General features: G+C 48.5%; 1 protein-coding gene, 1 long non-coding RNA gene and 1 pseudogene across 4 annotated transcripts in view; 2 read left to right on the plus strand and 1 right to left on the minus strand.

Annotated features, from left to right (window-relative positions):
- Positions 1-9421, minus strand: part of LOC118664655 — a 28118-nt gene extending 18697 nt beyond the window's left edge. Inside the window, exons 1-4 of the long non-coding RNA XR_004970383.1 lie at positions 8412-9421; positions 7998-8162; positions 7864-7913; positions 7032-7237 (exon numbers count right to left, since the gene is read on the minus strand). This is a non-coding gene — a long non-coding RNA (uncharacterized LOC118664655). The remainder of the gene's footprint in view (positions 1-7031; positions 7238-7863; positions 7914-7997; positions 8163-8411) is intronic.
- UCP3 (uncoupling protein 3) lies at positions 1119-12514 on the plus strand. 3 transcript variants are annotated; one of them, XM_036325005.1, is made up of 7 exons: positions 1119-1345; positions 2885-3008; positions 6317-7262; positions 7508-7708; positions 8842-8943; positions 9416-9596; positions 12332-12514. In XM_036325005.1, exons 3-7 carry the CDS (start codon positions 6803-6805, stop codon positions 12444-12446), a joined length of 1059 nt encoding a protein of 352 aa, XP_036180898.1. In that variant the 5' UTR covers positions 1119-1345; positions 2885-3008; positions 6317-6802; the 3' UTR covers positions 12447-12514. The 3 variants fall into 3 exon arrangements, with proteins under 3 accessions (XP_036180898.1, XP_036180897.1, XP_036180896.1); XM_036325003.1 differs by lacking the exon at positions 1119-1345 and having other exon boundaries at positions 2867-3008; positions 6317-6536; positions 7052-7262; XM_036325004.1 differs by lacking the exons at positions 1119-1345; positions 12332-12514 and having other exon boundaries at positions 2768-3008; positions 6317-6536; positions 7052-7262; positions 9416-9600.
- A 3732-nt stretch (positions 12515-16246) lies between these two features.
- On the plus strand, positions 16247-17637 carry LOC118664252 (annotated as a pseudogene).
- The last annotated feature ends 2545 nt before the right edge of the window (positions 17638-20182 follow it).

Raw genomic sequence — 20182 nt, forward strand, 5'->3', positions numbered from 1 at the left:
ACACCCTCCCAGCAGCCTTTGGCTCCAGCAGTGTCCTTGCTGTAGCCTCCAAATGTTGTCATCGAAAACGTGGTCACAGCAGACAGACCCAAAGTACGTTACAATTTACAGGCTGGAGCCAGGCTCTGCCTCGTACTAGCTGTGTGACCTGGATAAGTCATTGTCTCTCCCTGAGACTCAGTGTTCTCTGTAAAATGAGCATTACAAATGTTAGGATCCTCCACCATGAAAAGGAATGAACAGGTGAACTTTGGAAACAGTATGCTAAGTGAAAGAAGCCAGTCACAGGGTAAGTCACATACTGTATGATTCTATTTATAGGGAATATTCAGAACAAGCAAATCTATAGTGATTAGTGATTAGCTGGGGCTGGAGAGAAGGGAAGTGATTGCTGATGTGTAGGGGGATTTTGAGGGGTGATGAAAATGCCCTAAAATTGTGATGACTGATGGTGGTATAACTGAATATACTAAAAACATTGAATAGGTAGGTGAATGGTGTGTGAATTATCTCTCAATAAAGTTATTTTCTTTTTTCTGTTTTTTGTTAATTGAGGATATTTTTCCCATTGTTTTTTAGAGAGGGTAGAAAGGAGGGAGTGGGGGGAGAGAGAGAAACATCCATATGAAAGAGAGACATCAGTTGGTTGCCTACCACATGCATCCTGACCAGGGTTGGGGATCAAACCTGCCACCCAGCTTTTGCCCATGACTGAGAATCAAACCTGAGACCCTTCAGTATGTGAGCAGATGCTCTAACCACTGAGAAACACTGGCCAGGGCAAAGCTGTTGTTTAAAAAAACAAACTCACTCAGAATCCTGTTAGTACCTACCTCCTAGGGTTGTGAGAAATAGAAATAATATATGTAAAGTATCTAGCTCATAGTAGGCACCAAAAAATGAGTTATTGTCAGTGTTATTATTGAGAGGAGGCTAGGGAGAGACCTGCCCAGCCTATGGAGGGAGGCCTTGACCTTTGGACTTTCACAGGTGACCGGTCCAACGCCCCACACATGCACATATATACCCTCCTCCTCTGAGATAGCTCTTCCTTCAGTAGCTATTTTAAAGAACCTCAAGTGAAAGGAACTGAACCAGATCTAGAACTCTGACCTCCTCCCTCACCTCCCTGCCCCTCACCAGCCGCTTCTTGTCAAGTGATCAGGCTGTCACTAGCATCTGCAGGATAAGGTTTCAGGTCAGTCAGAGTGTATAAAGATAGGTGCCAAGCCGGAGGCAGCAGAGACAGCCGTGAATGGCCAGGGAGCAATCAAAGTCCTGTTGCCACCTCCTGAGATGGAGCCCTAAGGAGGTCCTGCGCTTCCCCTACCCCTGCTGGACTCAGGTAAGATCCCATTCTCTAGCCACCCCGCATGTTCTCCCCTCACCGCAGCCTACAGAGAGCAGCCAGGAACTGGCAGGGACCCCTACCATGGCATAACAGAGCTATGGAGAGTTAGTCCAGCCCCACCTTGTCAAGGTGAGGGAACTGCAGCCCTGGTGAGGGCACTGTGGCAGGGCTGGGACTCAACCCCACCACCATGTCACTCACCCAAGACTGGCCCCTGGCTCAGCTGGCTGCCTCTGCTGTGATTTTGCACATCCCCGTACGTAAGAAGTGGCTTTCTCCTTAATCTGGCCCAGAATCCTTGCAGGATTCCTCCAGAACATAAAATCCTCTCCCCATAAGGGCTCTGGAGACCCCTTTCCTGAGTACGGAAGGTGGAGGCATGTCTGGCATGAGGCCTGGCCCATGTTGCATGCTGGGAGTTTTACAGAGCCCGTGGGAACTCTTCACCCAGGGGTTTCCTTAGTGGGAATGCTGAGGAGGCTTTGCCAGGATGGTGGGGTTAGCAGGGTGTCTCAGGATGGGGGTGCTTCGGAGACATCAGGGAACTTGTTCTAGTGCAGATTCCCAGACCCCAACCCAGACCTGAATTGGGATCTCTGGGGCTGAGGGCTGAGAATCCACTGTAATCCTGAGCTCTCCCTGAAGCCTGAGACTGAGCGATGGAACAGGCACAGGTGCCAGACAGATCTGGGCTCCAATCCTAGCTCCATCTCAGCCATACTGGCTGAGCCCTCAAAGCCTCCAGACCGTTGGTAACGAAGTGGGAATAACCATAGCAACTACATACCTTAGAGTCTTATAAAGGGACTGAATTTTTCAGTGCCTAGAAAGCCCTCAGCTTGGTGTCTTGTGCAGGAAGCACTCAGCAAGCATTAATGGCTCCATTACCCCAGGCCATGTGGACTAGAGCCATGGTCGGCAAACTCATTAGTCAGCAGAGCCAAATATCAACAGTACAATGACTGAAATTTCTTTTGAGAGCCAAATGTTTTTAACTTAAACTATATAGGTAGGTACATTGTTATTAACTTAATTAGGGTACTCCTAAGGCTTAGGAAGAGCCATACTCAAGGGGCCAAAGAGCCGCATGTGGCTCACGAGCCGCAGTTTGCCGACCACGGGACTAGACCATCCCATCCCTCAAGTGCCCCAGCAGAGCTAGCGGGAGGAGGGTTCTGCTCTCAACCTCTTCTACCCGCCAGTGGCAAAGGTCTGCTGGCTGCTGAGGTTCCTCACATCCAGGAGGCTGGAGTAAAGGGGGACGGAGGTGGGGAGCACTGGTCTCAGGGCCCTTACCTGTGCCCACCACTGTAGCCTCCCTGCCCCCACCCCAATTTGACTATTGGAAGTTCTAAAGCCTCCCCAAAGCTGTGGCTTTTGACCTGAGTCCATGCCTATCCACTCTGCCTCCTGTGGGTGGCTCAGGACTGCCTCTGGAATGTGCCCGATTCACCATGGGCCACTGCTCTTTGTTTTTTGTTTGTTCATTTTTTAATCCTCACCTGAAGGTATTTTTTTCCATTGCTTTTTCAGAGAGAGTGGAAGGAAGGAGGAGAAGGGGGGGAAAGAGAGAGAGAAGCATCAGTGTGAGAGACACATCAACTGGTGCCTCTCTCACGCGCCCCAACCAGAGGCAGGGAGCGAACCTGAAAACAAGGTACGTGCCCTTGACCAGGAATTGATCCTGCAACACTTCAGTGCAGGCTGATGCTCTAACCACTTACCACACTGGCCAGGGTGGAGACAGTGTTCTTTTTTGTTGTTGTTAATCCTCACCTGAGGATATTTTTCCATTGATATTTAGGAAGAGTGGAAGAGAGGGAAAGACAGAGAGAAACATTGATGTGAGAGAGAAACATCGATTGGTTGCCTCCTGCACGAGCCCCGACCAAGACCTGGGCCGGGGAGGAACCTGCAACCAAGGTAGGTGCCCTTGACCGGAATCACACCCAGAACCTTTTGGTCTGCAGTCTGATGCTCTATCCACTGAGCAACCGACTAGGGCTGGAGCCACTGTTCTTTTTTTTTTTTTTTTTAATACATTTTATTGATTTTTTAGAGAGGAAAGCGAGGAATAGAGAGTTAGAAACATGGATGAGAGAGAAACATTGATCAGCTGCCTCCTGCACACCCCCTACTGGGAATGTGCCCGCAGCCAAGGTACATGCCCTTGACTGGAATCGAACCTGGGACCCTTCAGTCCGCAGGCTGACGCTCTATCCACTGAGCCAAACCCGTCAGGGCTGGAGCCACTGTTCTTGATCATGTTCAGGCTCCAGCACCTCGCCCTGTACCATTCCAACCACCTGCTCACTGGTCTTGAGCCTCACATACCAGTCCAAATGTCTGTACCAGCGTGCTCTGCACATAGGTCTGCTAGTGTCACTCTTCAACTCAAAATCACCAACCACTCTTCACTCGCTAGATTCAGTATAGCTCTGGCATTCGAGGCTCCTCCAGCCCCCACCAAGGCTGCTGTGGGCACCTCTGATTTTATTTACCATTTCTCCCCTTCAGCAAGTGGGGTTCCTTGGTCAACTGGTCCTCTGTGGGCCTCTGGAGCCCTGGGCCATCCCTGTGCCAGGCTGCCCAGAGAAGGAGGATAGTCAGCCCTGTCCCTGCCTTTGGGGGTCCTTTATCTGGGGAGGAACCACTGCAGTTAATGAGTTAATCCTACAAGAAAGTGTGGTATGGGACCAGGAGTGGCTGGGGACAAAGGACGTTCAGAAGTGTTCCCTCTCAGGCTGGCACATCACACATGTGCCTTGGAGTCACATAGCCCTGTGCACCTGTGACCTCAGATGGTCATTCCACCTGTCTGGGCCTCAATATGTAACTCTGAAAGTGGAGTAAAAATACCTAACTTGTAGGGTTCTTCTTTTAGAGCTTGGGTAACCCCCAAAAGATTGTGAATAAGGGACACTCCAACAACCAGTAAGAGACACGAGAGAGCACAGCCCTCAAGGGCCTCCCAGCTCTAGAGGCATGCCCTCACATTCCCAGGCTAAGGTTCCAAGAAGCCCAGCACAGGTCTAAGGAGGGGAAGTGCCGGGGGGAGAGTGGGGGGCTAGTGCTTAAGGGAAGAGAGGCTAACAGAATGCTCGCATTGGGGGAGGTCTCTGTGATTGCCATCCAGCCCCAGACCGAGGAGCCAGAACCTCCCTGCTGGGGCCCGAGCCAGCCCTGGCAGCTGCTGGTCTTGTGTAAGGCAAAGGGGAGTGTGAAAGGAGGCAGGGGGAAGATGGTGTTCCCCACCATGACGTCCATTCTGTTCCCTCAGCCAGGCTCAGCTGTGCAGACACAGGACCTCTACACCATCCTCCCAAGAAACCAGATCCTTCTTGGACTCCGTCAGGAAGGCAACGTAGAAAGGCAGGTAGACGGGCTGTGGGAGGAGCAGCTGTGGGAAGAGCACTGCAGAGGAAGCCAAACTGCAAAGGCCTCAGCCTCTTGGGGCGGGGTTTTTTCACCTACCAAACTGGGCAGATGCCCACCAGCCCTGGAATGCCCTCACTGTAAAGGCAAGATCGTGGATCCACCCCACCACAACCACCGGGCCCCTGAGTGGAGTGGGGAAGGGAGCCTTAATGCCATCACAAGAACCTGGCTGGAGTTCTGTGAATTTGAGCCAGTTTCTTTCCATCTTAACCTCTATTTTCTCATCTGTAAAATGGGCTTACGTGGTGTCCTCCCTTCTTTCCAAGGCTATGTTGAGCCTAGTATAGCAGAGGGAACAGGCTCTGTCACTAGCGGCTGGTAACACTGAGCCAGCGTGTGTCTCTGAGCCTCGGTTTGCTCATCCGAAGTAGGGAAAGGAAGGGAAAGCTCCCTTTCAGGAAAGTTATGAGAATTCCATGAGACAGTGTGTAAAGCTCACTGCAAGTTCCTCACGGCCCAGCAGCCTCTCCCTCCTCCTGCGCTAAGCCATGCCGCACACACTCACACAGCTCGTGCCCTTTCCTGCACCTCGCACACCCTTCTCCAGTTGAACACTCTCTGCCCACCTTTCAAGGCCTAATTCATGCAACCCTCCAACTACCCCCCATAAAATTGTTCTAATTCTACCTCACAAACAAGAGAGGGTCTCTCCCTCCTTTGAGCCCCTTCTGGATGGCTCCTTCCTCTGACATTGGTCCAGCCCATCTTGCACTACAGTTATTTGTAGGCGTGTCTAATGCCCCTGAGACTCCTTGAGAGTTCCTGTGGGCGGGTCACACTCACTGTTACTCAGGACGGCCTGGGGAGTGCCAAGTACAGAACCTGGCACGAGGGGGATCTTATGGAGGGGCCCACAGGCCACGGCAAGCACTTTGGACTTTATTCTCAATAATGGAGGGGGCATATTGGACAGTTTTATAACAGGGAGTGGCATGATATAACTTACGTATGCTTGGATGGCGGGTTAGGTCCCCACCTAGAAAATCTCTTCCCCCATCTGCTGTCCTGGCCAAACATTCCAGAATCAACACACAAGTCCCATTACAGCTCATTAAAATGCATGCAACCATTATATGGAAACTATACTCAAATTTTTTATTTTTTAAATAAAAATAAAGTTTTAAATGCCACTTCATTCTGGGAAAGGTCAAAAGAGATAAGTCAGACTGGCCAGCGTGGCTCAGTGGTTGAGCATCAACCTATGAACCAGGAGGTTATGGTTCAATTCCCAGTCAGGGCACATGCCCGGGTTTTGGGTTCGATCCCCAATGTAGGGCGTGCAGAAGGCAGTCGATCAATGATTCTCTCTCATCATTGATGTTTCTATCTCTCTCCCTCTCCCTTCCTCTCTGAAATCAATAAAATGGATATTTTTTAAGAGATAAGGCAAAGTCATGTGGCCAGTTTTTCTAAGCCAAATCCACACAGCTGAACGTGGAATGCCCAGGCTGTTCACTCACAAAGCCCCTCTTGGTGCTGAGCCAGGCAGCACTGGTTCCATCTGCCTCCGCCGGCCTGTCTCCACAGCCTCCTCCCTGCACGAAAGCCCAGGGCTACAGAGCCGCCTCTCTCCTCAGACCTGAACTGGGCCCTCAAGGGACTGGGAGAAACGTCTGGGACCATGGTTGGACTAAAGCCTTCAGAGATGCCTCCGACAACAGCTGTGAAGTTCCTGGGGGCGGGCATGGCGGCCTGTTTTGCTGACCTCCTCACCTTTCCACTGGACACAGCCAAGGTCCGCCTGCAGGTAGGTGCCCTTGGCCTAGGGTCATTTTTCGCATCAAAGGAAGGGCTGAGGTCTCTTCCACAGCACCTGTACCGGCTCCCAACAAGCTCTTCCTCACACACAACCCTGAGCAGGCCACTCACTCCACTGCTGCCCACCCTGCCTTGCTGCCTCCCCATCGCCATCGCCCAAGACAAAAAAATCTTAATTCCTTGGCATGCCGTGACAGGACCCTTCATGGCCCAGCCCTATTTTGTAAACCGTAAAGAGTGAAGTAAAAGTAAGGAATGACCTTGAGCAAGCCACTGACCACTTTGGTGGGAAAAACAATCTGCCCTCCCTTTGCTCTGAGAATCAAATGCCACACTGTGAGCTGTAAACTGCGGCACAAACCTCAGTCACTCTTCCTGGGATGTGACAGCTTAGGCATGCTTGTTCTCCAAGTCCAGCCCCAGGCAGGTGCCTCTGAACACAGCCCCGTCCGGCCCCTTCCCTCCCCCACCAAGCTCCTCATACCTCTGCGGGGTGTCCCCCAGATCCAGGGGGAGAGCCAGGCATCCCAGGCGGCCCGGAGCGTCCAGTACCGCGGCGTGCTGGGCACCATCCTGACCATGGTGCGCACCGAAGGTCTCCGCAGCCCCTACAGCGGGCTGGTCGCCGGCCTGCAGCGCCAGATGAGCTTCGCCTCCATCCGCATCGGCCTCTATGACTCTGTCAAGCAGCTGTACACCCCCACAGGATCAGACCGTGAGTGCCCACGCCCCAGGGACACCAGCGCGTGGGGCCAGAGACCAGGGCAGCCAGACTCAGAGGCAGGGCTGGGGTGTGGGGAGCTGGTAACAGACATTCTTGAGGAGACTCAGAGCCCCTTCAAGAAAGCTCCAGAACTCTGACCCAGGAGAAGAGGCAGGCATCAGGCAAGGAGAATGGCATCAGGCCCAGAGAGGTGTCAGGTGATGGGGCACTGGCCCACTCTCTCTCCTTCTCCCCAGACGCCAGCATAGCCACCCGGATTTTGGCGGGCTGCACCACAGGGGCCATGGCGGTAACCTGTGCCCAGCCCACGGATGTGGTGAAGGTCCGATTTCAGGCCAACAAGCACTTTGGGCCTGGCGGCAACAAGAAGTACAGTGGGACAATGGATGCCTACAGGACCATCGCGAGGGAGGAGGGGCTCAGGGGCCTGTGGAAAGGTAAGTCTGGACTCCAGTCTCAGGGGGCCTTCGGCAGAGCTTTTCCTACCCTAGGGCTGGGGCAGAGAACTGAGCCACGAGGGAGCTCCCGGCATAGTGTACAGTATTCCAGTGATTCTGAAAGAGCGTCCTACCTCAAGTCCCTCCTGACTTACCACAGTGCTCCCAGTTCAGCTCAATTTGCCAACCCTCCACCATGTGCAGGCTATTGAGAGGGAGACAGGAGTGAACAGAAGAGCCCTTCCACGCCCGCACAGAGGGGAGGAGACGTGTCAAGGAGCAGCCATACCACGGGGCAGGATGTGCGAGGTCCACAAGAGATGCAGTCCCGGAGGCAGGAGGGCCATGTGGGCTCTGGAGGGAAGGCGACGCCGAAGCTGGGCCGCAAAGGCTCTGCAGGCTCTGAGTGTGGAGATCGCAGGGAGGACCTTCCAAGCAAACGCTGGAGAGGTGGCTGCAGGGCGTGGAGAAGACACAGAGGCAGCTGTGAGGAGTGGGCACAGGAGGTGCTGTGAAGAGGGAATTCCTTGGGAGCACGGCTTTAAGGGTCCCTTCCTGTCTAAATGGTGGCAACCCTGACAAATGCTGGAGTGCCTCCCACATGGAGACCAGGGGTCCCATGGATCCATCAGAAGAAACAGTGGCCCAGTGAAGGTTAAGAGCAGGACGGACACCTGGGTCAGAGCCCAGGCCTTGCACTCACTTGCGCTGGGCCCTCCCGGAGCCTGGCTCTCCTCTGAGAAACCAAGGGCTGGTCTTGATGCGCTCCTGGACGCTGCCAACATTGCACTCTGTCACTGTTGCAAGAGCCCACCTTCCTCTTCCAAAGAAAGACTTCCTTTAGACAAGTCTCGGGAGTATATGTAAATTTTGATAGGTTTTGCAGATTATCCTCCAAAATGTTCCCCAAACAAACACAAGTGGGCCTCTCTGTTTTCTGCCTCTAAGGAGGACATGGATAATCTGAGAGTTGTTAACACTAGGTTATGTGTAATCTGCTCAGTGGAGTGGATGGGCTCTCTAAGACCACTGGAAGGGGGCACCATGCCCCCCAAACTGGGGTCTATGGCCTTGCAGCCAGGGTTCCACTTCTTCTACTCCCCATTTATCAGCCCACACTCCCTTTCCAACAGGAACTTTCCCCAACATCACGAGGAATGCCATCGTCAACTGTGCTGAGATGGTGACCTATGACGTCATCAAGGAGAAGCTGCTGGACTATCACCTGTTCACCGGTGAGGCCCTGGGCTCCAGGCAGACAGCCCTCCCACAGCAGGGAAGGAACCTGGAATGCCACGTAGTGGGCACCACCCAGAGGCAACGGGGCTTTAGACAGATCAGAGAGGAGCAGTGCCCGTACGTCATTGAGACGAGTAGGGAGAAGGCCTGAACGGGGAAGCCGGGACCTGGCTTCCAGCCCAGCACCACTTCTCACCATGCATCTTTAAGTGGGGATCACCTACTCTGACTTCAGTTTCCTCAAACAAGGTGGTTGGGCTGGATGACCTTCCAACTGTGGGACGGCTCAGTCCTATCTTGCCAGTCCTTACCAGGGGCTCCACCCAGGGCAGTGAGAGATGGAAAATACCACCCTTATGCTCAAGTTCACCGTTAAACTGGGGACATACGATAAGCACACATGGGACAGAAAGCAAGTGCTCACCCCATCGCACAGCCCCGTCTTCGCTCTTCCCTTCCCTGCTGCAGACAACTTCCCCTGCCACTTTGTGTCTGCCTTTGGAGCCGGTTTCTGTGCCACAGTGGTGGCCTCCCCAGTGGACGTGGTGAAGACCCGGTATATGAACTCGCTCCCAGGCCAGTACCGCAGCCCCCTGGACTGTATGCTGAAGATGGTGGCCCGGGAGGGTCCCTCAGCCTTCTACAAGGGGTGAGCCTAACCCTCCCGCCTCCATACTCCCTTCCAGAAAAGTTGGCTCACTCTTTCTCCCTCCTTCCCTCCCCTTTCCTCCTGCCCTTTCCTTCCTCCTTCCTTCCTTCCTTCTTCCTTCCTTTATTCCTTCTTTCCTTTCTTCCTTTCATGAATAATGTGCCTACAATGGGTCCCTCTGGGATGCAGTGGTGAACAGTACAGATGTAAATGCCACAAAGGAGAGTATCAAGAACTATGGAGGTTGGGGGGGAAATGAGCCAAATCCAATTTGGAGAGTCAGGGGAGGCTTATTTGAGAAAAAGGAGTCTAGGCGTAGGTCAAAGTGCTGTCCCCAAATTCACTGGGCCAGGAAGGAGGGAAAGGTGGTTAGTAACCCTGAGAACTTTCCCAACCCACTGCCACACTGCGGATCACCACTGATGGCACCTGAAGGGCCAAAGTATGTCACGTTCTCTTGATTCTGTGTCTTGGCATTTACTGTTCCCTCTGCATAGAATGCCTTTCCCGTGCCATCTACATGCTCTAAATATTTTTTGAATAATTTTTTATTTTTCAATTATAGTTGATGTACAATATTATATAAGTTTCAGGTGTACAACCTAGTGATTAGACATTTATATATGAAATCATCACCCTGATAAGTCTCGTACCCAACTGGCAACATATATAGTTATTACAATATTATTGACTATATTCCCTGTGCTATACTTTACAGCCCCATGGCTATTCTGTAACTACCAATTTATACTCCTTAATCCCTTCACCTTTTTTAAAAATATACTTTTATTGATTTCGGAGAGAAAGGGAGGAAGAGAGGGAGATAGAAACATCAATGATGTGAGAGAATCATTGATCAGCTGCCTCCTGAACGCCTCACACTGGGGATTGAGCCTGCAACCTGGGCATGTGCCCTGACCAGGAATCAAACTGTGACCTCCTGGTTCATAGGTCAATACTCAACCACTAAGCCACACTGGTCGGGCAATCCCTTCATCTTTTTTACCCATCCCCTCAACACCCTCTGGCAACAGTCAAAATGTCCTTCAAGACTAGTTGACAAGCCACCTCCTCCCGATACTCTCAAGTACCCTGTGAGCTTCAGCAATACTTCCTTGATACCATTCACATGGTATTTACCACCTCCTACTTTGTGTTACGGTATTTGTAAGTTTAAATTATCCTCCATGCTAGAGTGTAAGCTCTGTGAAGCCAAGGACTAGTGGCTTGTACATCTTTCATCTCCCTGAGTCCCAAGTACAAAGCCATCACTCAATACAGAGGCTACATCATGATCATTAAGTCACTGAGTACTAGGCCTTGTGCTGAACACTCAGCAACCTCCTGAACTGGGCAGTATTGTTCACATTTACTGAGGAAGAGACTCATAAATATCAAGTCACTTGTCCAAGATCACAAAATTAAAACGGCAGAGCCACAGCTCGAACCCAAACCATCAGACTTCACCCAACATGTTCATTGTAGTGCTATGCTCTTTTCTTCACCCTCTCACCTCCCACCACTGGTGAGAACTTTCTGGAGCCCATGGTTAGATTGAACTCAGTAAGCAAACAGGTTCTAACTCCTGGGAATGACATCATCAGTCTGTGTTTCCACTGACAATCTGTTCTTTTCCCATAAGTGCCTCTATGATTACAATCTGAAGTTGTAGCCACTTCTCTCTGTTTATTATTTTACTTGGGAAACATTTGCTTTGCATCTCATGGGTGCGGACCTTGTGCTATCCTTCCTCAAAGAGCAGTAGACAAGTAGGTGACATCTATTGAGCATTTTCTGGTACTGGCCCCTGTGCTGTGTGCAGTGCATAACTCATTTAATCCTCACAACAGCTCTATGAGGTAGATACCGTTACTGTATTTTCCTCCTTTTACAGATAAGGAAACTGATGTTCAGAAAGATTAACTCAGCTGAGATCATGAATCTAAAAACTGGTAGAGCTAAGATTTAAACCCAGGTGTGACTCCAGAGTTCACGTTCATTGCCTCAGGACTATACTCCCTTTGAGGAACCGAGGCTAAGGGTTCAGGAGGGGCCTTGGCATGAGGTTATGATGACCAAGCCAATTCCTACAGAGCCATTAGCAACCAGCTAGGCAAGGACATTCCAAGCAGAAGGAGAAACATGGGCAAAGGCTTGGAAATAAGGGTCTGGCAGAGCAGAGAGGACCAGGAGGAGATCAGTAAAGAGAGGCTGAGGAGGAGGGCAGGGCCAGGTCGCAGGCTCCTCCCGGAGTCCGTGAAGCAAAGCTGAGGTGGGGACAGGACAGGCAGGCTCCCCGGAGATGAGCTAAACTTGGTGTTACACTGTCTTTGCCCTGCGGTATCCCAGCTTCTCGGTGCCCTGGCAGGCACCTCATCAGGGGTGAACATTCAGAATGTGAGCCCAGAATCACCTGGCAGCTGAGGGAGTCACGTGGCTGTAAAAGAACTACTTAACCTCGCTGGGTGGCAGTTTCCGAAAACGACAACTGGCAACAATCAGCTATCTTATAGAACTGCGAGAATAACTGCCTGATAGAGTAACCTGGCTAAAAATGCTAGTTTTCCTTCCTTTCCTTCTGCCTGAATTCCTTCATTAGAGAAGAAAAAGACTGAACAGACCTTAGAAAATGTTCATGACTAACACAAGTCTAGGCCGTTTGCACTGACGCTGTGATGGGGAGAGCACCGCTCTCTTTCCAATCCGCCTTACGTTTTGGTTGTTTTTCTCATCAGATTTACACCCTCCTTTTTGCGACTGGGAATCTGGAACGTGGTGATGTTTGTCACCTATGAGCAGCTGAAACGGGCCCTGATGAACATCCAGATGCTACGGGAATCTCCGTTCTGAATAGGTCAGGCCACATGGATGCAACTGGAACAAAATCAGTTAAGAATGGAATAAAGCAGTGGGTCCACGCACACGGGCACAGACCCACACATGTTTACAGAGCTGTTTACTTGCTGATGACTCAAGAAACAGAAGGAGAAGAGGAGGAAGGAGTCTGGTCTTCAGTGCATTGTCTTTTTCTTTTTTTTTCTTTTTTTCCCTCTTTCTTTTTTTCAGTGTGTTGTCTTAACGTTTTTGTTTTGCACTGATAAGATAGCAAATAAATTATATTAATTTTTGAAGCCCATCAGGTTGGATGCCTAACATTTAGGCAAGAAAAAATAAGCCAAACAGATCCATTTGGATAAATTGGAAGATTGTAAACTGGAAAATCTGATTAGACAATGAAAGAAAAGACTGCAAGCATTGGTCGGGAGTGGCACATGATAGCTTGGCAATCGGCTCAGGAACCTGGAAGGACATTGCCAAAGCAACATAAAGCTTGTGCCCGCAGCCTTTGATTAACCATGGACCACCAGCCGTCTGTGTAATGTGTCTGCTATATCGAATCCACTGGGATTCTAGGAAACATGAGGGAAAAAGAGAAAACCTGGAATTTGTACCAAAGGAGCACTGCTGGGCCTGTGTGAGGCTGAGACGCGTCATCAGTCCCTGACAACACTGGAGATTCCAGAGGACAGCCTCAGTCTCCTTCCTGTAAAATGGGAGTAAAAATCCCATCCCTGTTACTTCACCAGGTTATCATGAGGATCAAGTGGGAAAGTGGACAGAAAAGCACTTTGTAAAAGCAAAAGTTCTGTACAAATGTAAATATAAGGACTCAGAATTTTTAGAAAATTATTATGACTTAATAAAGGAATTCACCTTGGGTGTTGGAAAGAAAACAGCCACTTTTCTGCCTTCTCTTTCTTGGACAGAATTTCACTTTCTCACTTCAGGCTTCCTGTTTGTAAGGGCTGGGCAAGGTCTGCCCACATGCCCACACTGCCTTCTCCCCTCCTGCAGGCTGGTTGCTCCGCCTGTTAGAGCTTCGGCTCCTCCATCTGTAAAAGGCAGGCTTGAACCAGATGACCACCTTCTGGATTTAAGACTAGACATCTTTCAGGTTGACACTGGGGACCCAGCATGTTTTTCTGCTTCTTAGCAGCCTGTGTGGCTCTGATGGCAGAACTGGGTTCAAACCTTGCCCCACCTTCACCGCACTAGCAGCTTAACCACCAGGAATCCTGGCACCTCAGTGTCCTACCAGAGAAATGGGAACAATCCCCACCTCACAGGAATGTCCAGCGAAGTCATCCCTCCTTCCCCCACACAGACTCCTCTACACCTGGGAGAAAGTGAATACCCACTTACACTCAGCACTTTCCTAAATTTAAATTGTAATTTGAGATCATCTACATATATAAACTGGAAAATTCAAACAAAAGCAAGAAGATAAAAATTACCAATTTAATGTCTGGTTTGATTTTCAATTAAAATTCCTGTTTAAAATGTTCTCTTACTGCCCTGGGTGGGTTGCTCTGTTGGTTAGAGCACCCCAATATGCCAAGGTTTTGGGTTTGATTCCCAGTCAGAGCACATACAAGAATCAACCAATGAATGCATAAATAACTGGAACAACAAATCTGATTTTTTTCTCTTTCTTCTCTCTCCCTTCCACTCACTATAAAATCAACCAGTCAATAAAATAAAATTTCATCTTATTTTTAACTTGACTGACATGTGCAATTGTGTGTAAAAATGTTTTTTTAGGGATGATAAGAGGAGCTGGCTGGGCAAATATCTGAGGAAGAGGGTTCCAGGAAAAGAGAACAGGCAGTCCACAGGCCCTATAAGATTGCGCTTGGCATGTTCAAAGAACAGAAAGAAGGCCCGTTTGGCTGGTGTTAAGTGAATGAGAAGATGAATGTGAGAGCATTCATTTATTCATTTATCAAATATGTAAAAGTTGTGCCAAAGGCTGAGAAGTCAGAGAACAGCCTATTATTGGGAAATTTGGCAGAGAAAGGAAGGAGAAAAATAATGTCCGTTGTAAAAGGAGTAAGCAAAAAGAAGAAAAAAAGAGTAGGCAAGTCCTGCAGGTTCAATTCACACACACACAAACACTAGAAATAAGGAAAGATTGAAGATGAGGCAAAAAGCCTGCTGAAGCAAGGCCCTAGAGAAAACAAAAGAGCACAGAATACTGGGTATAGGTGGGATGAAACGCTCTAGAAAGGATATGAGAAACCTAAAAATAGAAGAGTCATACGGGCAAAATTTTTGAAATAGAAACAAAATGAAGGCATTCTCCAATCCTTTCAATAAAATTGAGGAATGGTCAAATATAAGAGTAGGCTAGTGGGCCTGGAGAATCCTATATAATAAAAGGGTAATATGCAAATTGACCCTAACAGCAGAACAACCAGAACAACCACTGGACCAGTCACTATGAGGTGCACTGACCACCTCTTTGTCCCCTTCCCTGGCCGGCAGGCTCCGATTGCCTCATGGCCACCCAGGGCAGGGGCGGGGGCGGGGCCGACAAGCGGGCTGGAACAGCCGACCTCTCGGTCCCTTCCCCTGGCCATCAGGCACTGATCACTCAATGGCGAACGGGGAACTGGGGGTGGGTGGTGGCAGGGGGCAGGGCTGGCTGCGGGCAGCTGGGGAAGATGGCCCTGAGCACAGGCCAGGCCTAGGGGCCATATCTGTGCATGAATTTCGTGTGTTGGGCCTCTAGTTATCTATAAGAGAGATGATTTTAAAAGCTCTTTTTTTCTTCTTAAAATATAATCTAATGAAGAAACTTAAATTCTCTGATGCATCCCTGACACTGTTCTCTGTTCTCTCCCATAAAGCAGTCCAGGCATTCTAAAGCCTATAGAGCAGCGTTTCTCAACCTGTGGGACGTGACCCCTTTGGGGGGTCGAACCACCCTTTCACAGGAGTCACCTAAGACCATCGGAAAATACATGTATAATTACATATTGTTTTTGTGATTAATCACTATGCTTTAATTATGTTCAATTTATAACAATGAAATTGGGGATCACCACAACATGAGGAACTGTATTAAAGGGTCACAGCATTAGGAAGGTTGAGAACCACTGCTATAGAGTGAGACCTCCATCAGGCTCCCCACAGCTGTCCCAAGGCCCTCCCAACCACAGACAGGGAGTCCTACATCAGGGACAGCCACCCAGAGAGAAAGCTGCCAGCCAACATGCGACAGGGTCTTGTAAATTCACAGAGAAAATATGCAAAGCAGGTTGTTCTCTACATTTCCAAAATCAGTTATGATACAGAAATATAACTTAAACATGTCAAAAAAGATTAATGCAAATACTTTGAGGAACTATTATAGTCAATATTATTTCTTGCTGTATCTTTACCTTTAAAAGGCCTAAGGACAACTTTTTTTGTATTACAGAGGACATTGTGAACAGTGATAAGATTTATGCTTCACTGCCAAGTTTTCCTAGAGCTGAGTGTCTGAGTTTTCTTGGCATAAAAAGGTAGGAGTACAGTGATATTATAAATCAGTCTAGATCATCAATTTTTTTTTGAAATTTGAAGAATGTTCACATGTGATGTGTCCATTTGAAGAATGGTCACATTGTTTAGTAATAATGCCAGTGGAGACTGCCATAGAGGAGGCATGGTGGGTGGTGCAGGCTGGTCAGATAATGACATAAAAATATACAGAACCATACTGTAGATAAGATCACCAATTTAGGCCCTCAACTCTCTAGATCACTAGAGATTACAATGTGATACATAGTTTATATAACAAATGTTTTCTTTTAATGTATCACTATCTAACGACAATCTTATTCTCTTTAAGATTTTGTAATGAGTTGAATGCAAGATGACTGGATGATGAAACTTTCAAACTCTATATTCTTTTCAATAGTTGAGCATACTGATGTTGCAGAGCTTGCAAATGTCCTTGAGAGAGACTTTCCCTTGTTAAGAAATATATTTCTAGGTATTGCTGATTGGGCTTTGCCAATAAGAAGACAGGGCCCTTCCCTGGCTGAGTGGCTCGGTTGGTTGGAGCGTGGTCCCGTACACCAAAAGGTTGCGGGTTCAATCCCCAATTGAGGCACAAGTACGGGAGGCAACCGATCCATATCTCTCTCTCTCTCTCTCTCTCTCTCTCTCTCTCTCTCTCTCTCTCTCATCAATAAAAACACATCTTCAAGTGAGGAAGAAGAAAAATAATGGGGGGCGGGGATGAGGGGGAGGAGGAGGAGAAAAAACAGGGCCCTGCCTGGGTAGCTCAGTTGGTTAGAGTGTCATCTTGATATACCAAAGTTGTGGGTTTGCTCTTCTGGTGAGGGCACATACAGGAAACAACCAATGAGTGCATAAATAAGTGGAACAACAAATCAGTGTTTCTCTCTTTCTCTTTCTCTCTCTCCCTCTCCCTCTCCCCCTTTTCCCCGCCTCTAAAAAAAATAAATAAATAAAAATATTTTAAAAGGAGAGACAGTAATAATGTGGATCAACTTCATTCGCAATGATAGAATGTTTAATCTGTAAACAGATTTAAAAGTACTTTGGATCCACAAAAGATACTCTTATCACAGGATGGAAAGGAAAGCAGGACAAGAAGCTTTGTCAGCTCTGATGCTGATAAAAATAGTCAAGATCCAGCTGACACAGCCAGTATAAGCAGTTTGGGTCTGTCTACAGGATACACAAAGCTTATTGATTTCCTATTTGATTAAACTCTCAACTTTTTAATGATGAGAAATCTTTCATCAAAAGTTGGCAAATTCTCACGTAAGTCTCTGGGACAGCTTCTTTACAAAACTAGAAAAGGTTCAAAACACTGGTGAAGAAGTGCGGAGGTATCCTGACCAGGAACTTACCGAGAAATGCAATACTGTCTCTCTGTATTAATAATGATATAGTCACACAACTGCATAGCAAGAACAATCCAATTATTATTTCCTTCTGGATTTCCTACACTGTGGAAGCCTTCTTGATTTGGACCCTGCGACTTATAAGCACAGTTCTAAACAAAAATTAGACATTGCTTGTTTCCATGGCTCCTCTCCCTAATGAATTCAGCCCATCAGCCATAGTACTCCCCAGAATATTAGACCAGTTATCCAGAAGTCACTGCCCAGGAATCAGCTCCTCACTTACTGTACTGTCCAAACTTCAAAAACCATCAGAGATATTTCAGGGTTATTACTGAGTGTCACTGTTTTTGGAGTCATAATCCTGAAGTAATCCCTACTTTAGCTCAGATGTTGAATGATGGGATGAGAAAAACCTTTTCCATTTGATAGAACAGAGCTACAAGGAGAGTTTGCTTGTGTCAATATGGGTGTTTACAAGCATTACAAATACCAAAGAACGTCCCGCTGGAGTGGCTCAGCGGTTGAGCATGGATCAATGAACCACGACGCCACAGTGCAGTTTCCAGTCAGGGCACCTGCCTGAGTTGCAGGCTCAATCCCCAGTAGGGGGCCTGCAGCAGGAGGCAGCCAATGGATGAGTCTTATCATTGATGTTTCTATCTCTCTCTCTCCCCCTGCCTTCCTCTCTGAAATCAGTAACAACATGTTTTCAAAAACAAGAAAACAAATATCAAGGAACAAAGTGAGCTGATAGGGGTTTCTATGGATATGTCCCCATGTCTCCGCTTCTGGTCAACATGCAAAATGAAAACTTGGTGGCACTTCTGGTGAGAAAGGAAAACCTTATTTAACGTGTAGCTCAGAGCAAATGAAAGTACAGAATCGTCGGAAACAGTCATTGAGGAAGCAACTGAGGAGTCAACAATAAGACAGAACTCTGATGTTGCCACAACAGAAGCTAGCTGGTTTCCTCGGGCCTGTTTCTCATTTAATTCAGAGCTGTTTAGGTGTCTAGCTCTGAATGAACTGAGAAAATTTGTAAGAAAACTGCTACACACACCTTTGAAGAAAAGCCTTCAAAAACTGACGTTTCAGTAGAAAACTCTCTCTGCATGTCCTTGACTTTGTTCCCTCCTTTAGGAAGGTGCTCCTGCACTGGATGTTCACAGGGAGGCCAGCTTTTTCTTTCTTTCTTTTTTTTTTTAATATATTTTATTGATTTTTTTACAGAGAGGAAGGGAGAGGGATAGAGAGTTAGAAACATCGATCAGCTGCCTCCTGCACACCCCCCACCAGGGATGTGCCCGCAACCAAGGTACATGCCCTTGACTGGAATCGAACCTGGGACCCTCCTGTCCACAGGCCCACGCTCCATCCCCTGAGCCAAACCGGTCAGGGCGAGGCCAGCTTTTTCAAGACCAGCAGTGGATGGGAGACCCCACAGTGCCAGAAATAGTTTTTTTTTTCTTTGGCTTCTCACTTTCCACTTTGCCTCTGCTTCTACCAGGGCCGTGTGCTAGGGTGCTTTTTCTTTCCGATGTGAATGGATCAATGTAATAAACCTGACCACGGAGGGAGGGGAGGGGGGCGGGCAATGTGGCAGGTCTGACAAGCTCCGTGACCAAAAGAAACCACACAGGACGGACTGAGCACAAGCTCCTAACTGGGCAGGTCACAGCAGGTGATGTCCCAGGCCTGTCCAAGGACTAACATTTACCTTAAAAGTGAGCCATGACCATTCTTTTTACTCAGTTAGGGTAACATACCATTGAAATGTCAGAGTAATTTTCTCTTCCAGATCCCCTCAAAGGCACACCCACAGGCACCAGATCATGAAACCACCAGCGCAGGAGACCACAGCACCCCTCCTGGCTATCTTGTTCCCGCATACCATCCCAATGGGCTGTCAATGTTAATTATTAACTATCCTGCGCCCACCAATGTAAAATACGTCCGTTTCTGTTTTGCTTTATAGCCAATCCTAGAGATTTTTCTGCTTTGCATTCTCCCGCCTCCTTCACCTGTCACTAGACTTCACGTACCTTCCTTTTCTCCTGATCCCAACGGCATAAAAGGAACTACCAAACTGCCATTCTCCGGAGCATTTTCTTTTTTTTTTTTTTAATATATTTTTATTGATTTTTTACAGAGAGGAAGGGAGAGAGATAGAGAGTTAGAAACATCGATGAGAGAGAAACATCGATCAGCTGCCTCCTGCACATCTCCCACTGGGGATGTGCCCGCAACCCAGGTACATGCCCCTGACCGGAATCGAACCTGGGACCCCTGAGTCCGCAGGCCGACGCTCTATCCACTGAGCCAAACCGGTTTCAGCCGGAGCATTTTCTTAATCCGCTGAGATCTTGCTTCCAGGCACCTGCTATAAAACTTAGTTCAAATAAACTCCTATAACACTTTCCTATAGGTTTCAACGTTCTTTCCTGGACACCTGTTGTAATTATCCATCCCATTCCAGCTAGTTTCCTCGGCTGACAAGTCCTCCTGCTTGTGGACAACACAGAAAGCACACGCCCGGAGCCCGACTGACCAGGGTTAGAGTGAGGGCTCACCACTTCCTAGCCGTGACATTGGGCCGCTGATTTCACCTTCCTGGGCCTCTGTGTTCTCACCTGTGAAATGGAGGTTAACACCTGCCTCAGGGAAAGGTGGGGAGCAGCCGCCCTGAACCGGAATTAGTAACTGCACTCACCAAAGTTCATCGCCCCTGGTCCTCCCATTACACTGCTCAAGGCACTTTCAACAGCAGCCCAAACGGCACATATTGAGCCTCTACTCTCCTATATAATAAAAGCCTAATATGCAAATGGACCAAACGGCAGAACTGCCTGTTGCTATGATGTACACTGACCACCAGGGGGC

This window comes from Myotis myotis, unplaced genomic scaffold (assembly GCF_014108235.1).
Source record: "Myotis myotis isolate mMyoMyo1 unplaced genomic scaffold, mMyoMyo1.p scaffold_m19_p_10, whole genome shotgun sequence".
In the NCBI taxonomy this organism is placed as follows: Eukaryota; Metazoa; Chordata; class Mammalia; order Chiroptera; family Vespertilionidae; genus Myotis; species Myotis myotis.